General features: G+C 37.4%; 1 protein-coding gene across 1 annotated transcript; it reads left to right on the top strand.

Annotated features, from left to right (window-relative positions):
* Nucleotides 1–4,386: 4,386 nt before the first annotated feature.
* Nucleotides 4,387–9,922, top strand: msmo1 (methylsterol monooxygenase 1). Its single transcript, XM_031757305.2, has 6 exons — nt 4,387–4,484; nt 5,256–5,552; nt 5,672–5,820; nt 6,308–6,434; nt 6,599–6,753; nt 9,450–9,922. Exons 2-6 carry the CDS (start codon nt 5,298–5,300, stop codon nt 9,637–9,639), a joined length of 876 nt encoding a protein of 291 aa, XP_031613165.1. The 5' UTR covers nt 4,387–4,484; nt 5,256–5,297; the 3' UTR covers nt 9,640–9,922.
* The last annotated feature ends 888 nt before the right edge of the window (nt 9,923–10,810 follow it).

Below are 10,810 nucleotides of genomic sequence, written 5' to 3'. Positions count from 1 at the left end.
AGTGCCTGAATGTCAAAGTACGGTCTGTCTCCCCTTCTCCTCTATTATGCCTTCAGTACTGTTACTGGACAGAGAGCGGCTGCTGGTCTGGAATAGAGAAGACACATTTTGACTTCAGGTAGGATGCGATGGCTGTGTTAGCTCGCTTTCAACCACAACAGCAACATGAGAAGCAGCTGTAGCAGGTGACGGTGTGCAATTATTCTGGAGGAAGCTGACTTTGATTGGAGCCAGGAGCCTCGTTCACCTTGCCAAAAAAACAAAACAAAACAGTGATCGGTAGAGGGGGAAAAAATACAAAAACCAGTTGGATGTGTCACCTGGCAGCCATATTTAGTGTGGTTGTAACCACTCATGACAACAGCAGGCTGAACTCACTGCATGGTTCCTGTCTCTAACCTGCTACACTCCAAACCGTACCCTCTTCTCGTTCGGTGTAGCAACTCTATTAACTACTGCACACCCTGACATACTATGAATGTGCCAATTTTAATATGTCTCTTCTTTTCTGTCTCTCTTTTATGACTCTTCTTCACGAATCTGTTCTCTCTTTCTGGAAAGTGACCAAACTTACTGTTGAGTTTCTTTTGTTTCTTCAGTCTCTCGCCTCTCCTACTATATTGAGAACTTGCTACAAATAGTAACTGGTATCGCTGTTTCTTGTCAGTGTATTGAGGAATGTCATGTAGGCTAATGACTTTGACAATGTTTCACTACTTGTTTTATATTATCATTAATAAATATGCTTCTTGTATTTAAAGCTGTGAAATGATATAATCCGTTTTTAATATTTTGCCAAATCAGTAAAACCTTGAAATGGAAAGTGCCGTGTGTGATGCTTTACTCCTGTTACAAAAACTGATATTTCATAATGTCCAGTGTCCCTTTTGGTCATTTCTCATACTCTAGTCTAGTGTATTTGGTACAAAATACACTTCATGATGCTTTATTCTGTTTTAAAGGCAAATATTGTATTTTCTTTCTCCTTTAAATGTATTAATGAAGTAAATAGAGAGTAACACAAAGCATTTTTCAATGTTTTTTTTTTTTTTTTTAAATTGGTGCATTCCTCTGAAAAACTGGCATTTATTCTTTTAGTAATTTCAATTTGCCAAAAATACTAATGTTTCTTGGACTGTAGGACTGTTGGACTACAGTTATGTCCATAGTTTGTACAACAAACTAATTTAGTAGTTTTGCCTCTATTCTCAGTGGCTCAAAAATATGGAATTATTGGCTTATGAACAGTTTTGTAGTGCGGTAAAATGCTTTCCCTCAGTTTTTTTCAAATGTCACAGCAAACAAGGTTGAAGTTAATTTAGAGTGTTGAATTTTTGTTTTATAGATTTCCACTGTAATTATCAATATAAGGCCCAAAGAGCTATCGGTGCAAGGTAGGCTAAAAAACTAAATAAATCTACCACACAGAGAGCATAATCTGTAGTCGTGAAATCCTTAATCTGGTACATTGTTATAATAAAACAAAGGAATATTAATGTATATCACAGAGTTAAAAGCAACTTCACAACACCTAACCAAGTCAAGAACTCTCTCGGTAAGTGTATCACTGTTAAAGTCTATGGTTAAGAGACCTCTTCATGAATAGAACCACAGAGGGTTTATAAAAAGGTGTAAACCACTAATTACACTCAAGAACATAAAGGCCAGATTAGGCTGTTCTGGGAAAACAGTGAACAAAGGAAACCAAGATGAACTTGTACCAGAATGATGGGAAGAGAAAGGTATAGAGGAAAAAAAGGAACAGCCCAGCGTAACACATCGGTCAAACATGGTGGATGCAATTATTTATTTATTTAGCACAGTGCATGTTAATGAACATACATGTAAAAAAAGAAATTACATGAATGTAAACATACCAGATTATAGCCAAAGGCTAATTTCCATCTGTTGTCCAAAAAACATATTAAAAATGGACAAATAATTCATTAAAAAAAGTGCATAATTCATACATAATAAGAACTCCATCACCAAACTCACACATACATACCATTCTATTCCCAAGTAAAACATTAAAACTATACAACTGATACATGATAACACACTTGATTTGTCCATAACCATTAAGAGTGTTTATTGATAGTATGACTGCTGATTGAAACAGCAGGATGAACTGTGATGTGCACGGGACTACAGGCTCCGCTCAGATTGAGACAAATGCTGCAAAACTATACAGGCAGTGCTTCACAGTGTAAATACTGACCCCAAGCATACTATGAAAGAGTTTCTCAAGGAAAAGAAATGACATACTGTTCTTTTTTATCTTTCCTTTCTTTCTTTCTTTCTTTCTTTTTTTCTTTCTCTCATTTCAAATGATTAAAGTTTCAACAAAACAAACACGGGAAACAGAAAACATAATAAAAAATTTCCAACAAAAAAATCTGTAAAGCAAAAACAAAGGGTGTTCGAAAGGGAGCAGAACCTTGTAATTTAAAAAAAAATGTATTTGTGTTCACGATACCAAATATTATGTATTATCCTTATTGCTCTGTTTTGCATTGTGCATATTTTTTGTAGAGAACTCTCGTAGGTGTTGCCCCAGATTTCAACACAGTAATTAAATATGGTAGTAGCAATGTGCAGTAAAGTGTGTGCAATCTTGTATTGTTCAGGATGTAACTTGTTTTTCCCAAAATCCCTGTGGTTTCTGACATCTTGTTTCACAAGGGTTTGATTTATAGTTTCCAACAAAGCTTGTGGTCCAAAATTACACCAAGAAATCTCTTTTCAAATACTCTTTCAATGGATACTTTATCAATTTCCAGTCTCCAGTTGTAAACATTTCTCGATTTCCAAACAACATAAATTTGGTTTTGGATGAATTTAAAGATAACTTTAAATCTTTAAACCCTTCCCCAGAACAAAGAATGGTTGTATCGTCTGCAAAAACAACAAACCTCAGTATGTTTGTAACGCTATAGATGTCACTGGTATACATAGTAAACAATTTGGGACCCAGTACTGAACCCTGTGGGACACCAAAGGTAATATTCAAGCACACAGATTTTGACTGAGCAGTTTGTATGAATTGCCAAGATAACTTTTTAACCAGTTGTTTTTTTTTACCCCTCTCAAACTATATCTTTCCATTTTTGTAACAATATTCTGTGGTCATTGTATCAAAAGCCTTTTTCAGGTCAATAAATATCCTCACTTCATATTTTTTTATTATCTATGTATTCAGTTATATTTTCCACTAACTTCATTATTGCCATAAATGTTGATCTAGTTGATCTAAAGCCATAATAACTCTCCGTTAAAATAGTATTATTCTCAATAAGTTGTCAAGCCCTGCAAAAAAATAAAAATAGATGTCCAGTTATATTGGAGAACTGTCTAAGTAAGGAAACTGGGATGTAATTAGTAAAATTATGGTCCTGGTGACTAAGCCTAGTGAAGCCTGGGCCTGGTGGCTGAGCCTAAAGCCTGAGCCTGGTGAAGCCTGAGCCTGGTAGGGCCTGGTCCTGGTGGCTCGGCCTGGGGGAGCCTGGACCTATTGGCTGAGACGGTGGCGGAGCCTGGCCCCTGTGGCTGAGCCTGCATGGTTTCTGTTCAATGGGCAAGTCAGTCACCTGATCTCAACCCTACAGACATGCTTTTTAGTTTTTAAAAATTAAATGGAGACAAATCCACAAACAAGCGGAAACTGGTGAGATCCATGGTTTCTAGACTTCAGGCAGTTTTTGAATGTAAAAGATTTTCATTCAAGTATTAAAAACAATCCACACTGTAAAATTGTGTTAGTTTGATCAATTAATTTGGATCCTCTAAAAATGTCTGTAATTCCTTGTAAACAGTTAAAAGAATTTCTTTTTTATGTTACACGTTTTTGGTTTAAAATGCACTGTGGTGGTCTACAGAGGCAAAATTACAAAAAATGAAATAAAATAAATGCGTCTTGATCCTACAAATGATGGTTCTGACTGTAGTGTAAAGGGGGTTGCACAGTTGGCAACTATCTACATAGTTTGTTTTGGAACAGAAATTAATATATTTTATGTTCGATAATATGGTAACAAATAGGTAGCCTGTCAGAAAAGTTTAATTTGTGTCGAAATTAGTTATTTTTAAGACAGAAAAACAAACACAACTCATACTACGTGCGTCTCAACGTGTCCACAGTATTTCCACAGTAAACACTGGAGTCAGAATCTGTTATAAAATACAATTAAAAGTGAAGATAACGCATGGCTCAAGTATCTCGGGACGAACCACCCCATCTCTTCCCTCATACCGCCTGTTAACTTCTGCTTCGGTTACGAAAGCAGACCTCACTTCTGATTGGCTGTTGCTGTAGAAACCCCCAGTCTCACTATCGTCGCTCCATTTCGCGGACCAATCAGAGGGGAAGTTCGGCCCCTCGACGTCAGTCTCCTTTCCTCTCGGCCAATCGGAGTATCCGATATTACTGTACTTCACCCGCTCCGCCACCTCTTGCTCAGGTAGACGGGACATACAGCAGAAAGGTGAGGGTTGAAGCTTGTTGTCTGGACTAAACAGGGCATTTAGCAAAATTTTTAGCTTCTATAGAAAATGCTTGTTTGTTATTTAGGCGTAAAAGCAGCAAATAGTGCCAGAATGTAGTGCCATAAGTTCGGGGGAAAGCCTGTAGAAGATATTTAGGCTTCTGCTAGCTTGTTTACTGAGACGCAGTTAATGATTCATAAACTAATTTAATAATCATTTTATTTACGCCACCTGCAATTGACACACTGGTGGTTTTATGAGGTGTTATATGTTAAGAGGTAGTAGGGTTTAAAATTGGAGAGCTGTTAGCTTGAATGCTTTTGTTAGATGGGAAAGTGTCAATACTTGTATTATTAGTGTCGTTATGCGTGTTTGTATTGATAAAAATAGTTACACTCTACCAGCTTAAAAGAAAACTTGTAAAAAATGTCTGCTTACTGTAGGCAACAACTTCGTCAAAAAATGACGAACAAATAGATGTAGCCCAGTCAAATGACAAAATTTATGGTAAAGTGGCATTATTAAATGACTTAACAATGAAAATTATTTGTTTTTTTAATAGTTGTCCTACTTTGAATACTTTTCTTCTACTATTGTATTTTCTTTTTCAGTTAATAATTATCCTTAATATTATGTCTGATTTTTCTGTTATATTTTTATTTTAAAACTTACACAGTGGAGTAGCATGACTCTAGTGGAAATGTAATTATGCATCAATTCTACTTATTTTTGTTCCTTATATAATTAAGAGCTGTGTTCCTGTCTTTCAGGCCTCTCTCCTGACCCACAGCCAGCTTGCATCATCTTTCAGCATGGCGGTGAACGGCACTGCAAACATTTTGAGCTCTGCCTATCTTGCAGTCGAGTATGTCGATGCTGTTCTGCCAGAAAACCCGTTCCAGCCCTCCCTGAAACACGCCTGGGGCTACATGCTGGACAACTACACCAAATTCCAGATTGCCACCTGGGGCTCGCTCATCGTCCATGAGTTAATCTATTTCCTGTTCTGCCTGCCCGGTTTTCTCTTCCAGTTCCTGCCCTTCATGCAAAAATACAAGATTCAGCAGGTTTGTTTTTTTTATTGTTGGATATGGATGTTGTTTTTTATTTGTTTGAAGATGGATGGTTTACGCATTCTCCTGATCCCCGGGAAGAGACACAAATCCCTTTGGATTGTTTTTTTCAGGACAAGCCAGAGACGTGGGAGAAACAGTGGAGGTGTTTCAAGATGCTGCTTTTCAACCATTTCTGCATCCAGCTGCCTTTGATCTGTGGCACTTACTACTTCACCGAGTATTTCAACATTCCTTATGACTGGGACTCCATGCCACGCTGGTCAGTGCAGATCAATAATGCACACCTAAATGGATTAAAGTGACTTAGACATAGAGTAGAGCAGTTACACAACTGTCATATGAATTATGGGTCCTGTAATGCATTGCTATTAACCACAACTATAGGATTTAAAAAATGTATTGACATCATATTAACACTGGTATTAACCCAGCTTTATTTAGCAAAGTGTAACTGTGAAATCAAATGTGGACTCCCTGAATACAATAGTTATGGTTACAATGAGACTCTTTAAGACTGAAAGAATTTTTTTGCTCTTGCACAGCAATAATTTATATAAAAATATACTTACATTTTATTATACATGACCTGATATGTTGAACTGCTTCTAAATAGAAAGGCAACATTTGAATATGCTTTACACATTTAACACAGTTGTTCCACATGCTGCTAATTGTCTGTCAGATCTGTCTGTTGGGATAATTTCAGTGTGCTTTTGTAAACCTCCTCTCTTGGCCTTCTTCTCCAGGCCATATCTCCTGGCTCAGTGCTTCGGCTGTGCTGTTGTTGAGGATGCCTGGCACTATTTCCTTCATCGCATACTGCATCACCGCCGGATCTACAAGTACATCCACAAAGTCCACCATGAGTTCACTGTGAGTAAAACAGATGAGTGATAAGATGAATAAACACAGCTTTCTGCTGAGTCTCTTTACAGAAGAGTTACTTATTAAGCGTGTTTTAGCAGCTGTTTACAATAAAAAAATAAATTAAAAAAACTATGTGTACGTACACTCAGCATGTCTCTCCTTTGCCTCAGGCTCCGTTTGGCATGCAGGCAGAATACGCTCACCCCGTTGAGACGATCATCCTTGGGGCTGGCTTCTTCATTGGCATCATGATCTTCTGCAACCACGTGTTCTTGCTCTGGGCCTGGGTCGCCTTCCGTCTGATGGAGACCATCGATGTCCACAGGTAGGACACAGTGGGCGCTTTCCTTTTTACTAAATAACTCCTCGCTCTCCTGAAAATCATTCCACAATCAGAGATGATCTTTCAATCTCTTAAATGCAGCTCAAGGAAGCACAGGGGGATTTTTCCTTGTATCTCTCTCCTTCTCTCATTCTCTCCCTTCAACCCAATGAGATTTGTGGGAAAGATACAGATGGTGGGAGTGAGGAGAGAAGTTGGAGGTTTTAATTCCTCTTTAACCTGAACCTCTTGTCCAGAAACAGCCTTGTGCCAGATGGTTTATTATGGTGGCTGTAAATAGGACAATGTAGTTTGTTTTCACTCATTTTTATTTTACAGCTTCATCACTGAGCCCGATCAAACTGATTAAGAATACATCTTAATTTTAGTTTGTGGTGTGTCGAGGTCGTCCACTAGAGGGCCACAGAGCTCATCAGATGTTCTGTTAAACAGTCTTCATGAACTCCTTTGTGTTAATACAGGGCACATTATCACACATTTGTAGTTTAGTAATAGTACTTTTGATAATAATATTATTTAATTATCTTTTTCTATGAAAACAATGTTTACTGAATAATAATAATAATGATAATAATAATGATAATAATCAAAATAACACATTTATTTGTATAGCGTCTTTTTAAGAAAAGGCTCAGGTCAAGATATTCAGAAAACTCAGGAAAAACAGTTTGATAAGTTTGATAACAATCAACATTAAACATAAATGATGAAGCAAATTAACAGTCAAAGTAAAGTAAATCATAAACATTTGCATACAGTTACTGAACACCATAAAGTTATGGGAAGACACAAAGCTCACAGTCTGCCGGTACAACACACATACATATAGATACACACGCACACACACACACAAAGGGAATATACACTTGACTAGTAGTTGATTTAATTTTTTAATTTAAAGTGTCAATAATTTATAATCAGGGTTAGGGGTTCATAAGCTGAAGCTACGACATGCGCCCTTTCCATCTGTCAATTGATTTCTTCTTTTTATTATTTAATTTCTTGTGATATAAGTAAAATGATTCAAACTAATTAACTGATTAACCAAGCTTAAGTAGTCTTGTACAAACTAGAGATGGCACGATGCCACTTTTTTATGTCCGATACCGATACCGATATCATAAATTTGGATATCTGCCGATACCGATATGAATCCGATATAGTGTGTTTTTTAATCAATAAAACTGTTTTTTTAATATCTTGCTGCTTTTTGTATAAGTTCATACTCAAGTTAAAAAAAAACAAAAACACTAAAGCTATTCTGTTATACCTGTATGCAAAAAATACACTGCACCCAAAATATTTCATAGTTCAGCAACACTGATCAATCTAATAAACTTAAACCTACTCCATCCTCCCTATTCTGGTATTTTAAAGAGTAAGCAACCTAACTAATAGGGTTCTAAAACTCCCAGCAAAAAAAAAAAAAAAAAAAATAAGGAACCACCCACCCTCCACCTCGTGATGCTTAATCGACGTAATCAACTTTAATTTGATGCAGTGTGAAAAAAAATGCACAGAAATCAATTATTTTTCAAGAATAATTAAATAGATTCAACATCTTTCTTCAACAGAATTGCAGACTGCACAGATGGTATCTTCCCAAAGGAAAAAGTACTATAGCTTACTAGGGTATATTAGACTTAATAGTTACTATATACAGTAATGGACTTCTATACATTTTACATCAGATTAAAACTTTGGGTGTAAGATTTGGTTAATTATTTATTAAAAGCTAGGCATTTTAAATGAGAATAAGAAAGAAAAGTATGTCTTTGTGCCCCCTTTTCCCTGTTAATGCTCTACTTGCCCCCCTGGCTAAACTTTGCTAGATCCACCCCTGCACAGTTACCAGCCGTCAGCTACATAGAAAAGGATCCTGGTGTAGAAAGTAATATTAAATAAATTCTAACAACAGCTTATCAAGCTTAAACGTGCTGCTGTTGTTCAGCCGCTGGTTTCCTCTTTCTGGTGCGAAGTGGGCCAAAAACAAACAAGAGAGATGGACTCGCGACAGAAAAGCCAATCAGCTGATCATTGATCAGTTTCATGATTGAAGTAGCAGCAGGAAGGTGAGGGAGAGAGAAGAGGCACTCGCTCCATATATCGGTTGTTAAGCTTAACGCTGGAATGCTTTATAAACATTCAGAGATGAACTTACACACTTGCTTTACTTCTCTCTGGGATAACTTTCTCGGAGATGAACTGCCGGATTGCTAGCGAGGCTACAAATACACACAGCTGCTCTATCACGTGACGCATACTGCTCCGACGTGCTACGGTTATGAGCCGAGTTACGCCATGTCGCAAGTTTTTTGAGGTGCTTTTTTGATATTTAATGGATCGGATTACATTTTTTATTTCCCTCCGATATCTGATCCAGTAATTTACGTCAGTATCGGACCGATACCGAGACGTAATATCGGATCGGTCCATCTCTAGTACAAACATTCTGCACACTTTTCTAAAACTGAAAACATCAGCCTGAGGACAGAACCAAGTTAAACCCATCTTTTCTTCAGTAACACACTTTGAGAACCATTTTGCTTTCTGAAAAAGACAAATGTTTTTGTTTTAGGAGGATAGTTATCATCAAAGATTTTTACTTATTTGTGAAAGTTGGTCATTTTTTGGTTGACATTATGACTTATCTTTTTTCCTCTTCTTATTTCTATTAGCGGTTACGACATTCCTTTGAACCCGCTCCACCTGATCCCGTTCTACGCCGGCGCTCGTTTCCACGACTTCCACCACATGAACTTTGTCGGGAACTACGCCTCCACCTTCACTTGGTGGGACAAACTGCTGAAGACAGACAGCCAGTACAACAGCTACATGGAGAAGCAGACAGATAAGAAGACGCAGTAAAGCGCTCAAGCCTTCCTTCATGGACACATGCCTGTCCTGTCAGGTGGAGAAGAGGCAGTGAGCCGTACAGACAAAAACATGCGATTACTGCTGATTTTCATCTCTGCACACTTAATAAAACACATGCAAAAGGTGTTTTTAAAAAACGAGTCAGCACATCTGTGGTTTGATTATGAATCAGACTGCGTGTTGATTCGGTCTGCCTTCTGTGCCTTCTTAAAAAAGAAGCAATGTCTGTTTTTTATTCCAACAGCTGGCTGAATAAAAACCCATCATGTCCTCATTTCGATTTTGCTTTGTTATCAAAAGGCTTAAACTTAAATGCTTCTTTAACCCTCTGAATGTCTCAGCACTTTAGCACTTCCTCTAATTGATCTGATGCGGTCTTTCCTTCCTGTAGTTGAATCTGCACTTCGGTGGAAACTGTATAAACTCAATGCAGACTTTTGAAAACAAACCAGTCAGGCGTGTTTGATGCAAACTGTAAATTATTGATGAAAAGGGGATGTGTTTTAGGTCATTCAAGCCTGTAAAAATAATTAAATGCTGCTCTAATTTTATATAAAAATAAACAATCTTTGGTGTTTTGTTTTTCTGTTTTTGTCAGAATAAAATATGTGAACAAATTTAAACAGGAGTTGGTGCTGTAGCAGTTTTGTTTTTCCGAATTTAGTCAGAGAAGAACATGTGTGCCAGTGAGCTATAAATTTATCCATTACTGCTAAATTGACATTTTTAATATAGTGAGTGGAAACACTGACACTGACTAAGTGCAGCCATGTTTAGGCCCAATGTATGTGTCAAAGTAGCATACCAGAGGCTTGCTGGGTGAAGATAGCATCTTCTCAAAAATGTTAAGTGTTTTTCATTTCATCTGTCAGTGGTTTTAATGTTGTGGCCTTTCGGTACATGGAGTTGGTTCACTGCTGCACTGTGGACACACCCCCACAGCTCCATCCAGCACACACAGACAGCTGCATCAAGTGAGCATATAGCACCCAGCAGCAAAGAGGAAGTGAGGCATTTTATGTGACCAGGGAAAAACTCAATTAATACATAAAATGGCAAATTCTAATTGTTTATGGCACACAAATAAAAACAAAACAAAACACCTTTTCTTTTTATATTAATACCACAGCTTTGGTGAACTGTGTTGCTCAACAGCCTAAGA

Source organism: Oreochromis aureus, linkage group 6 (genome assembly GCF_013358895.1).
Source record: "Oreochromis aureus strain Israel breed Guangdong linkage group 6, ZZ_aureus, whole genome shotgun sequence".
NCBI lineage: Eukaryota > Metazoa > Chordata > Actinopteri > Cichliformes > Cichlidae > Oreochromis > Oreochromis aureus.
Note: the sequence above shows the minus strand (reverse complement) of the source record. Positions and strands in the feature narration are given on the sequence as shown.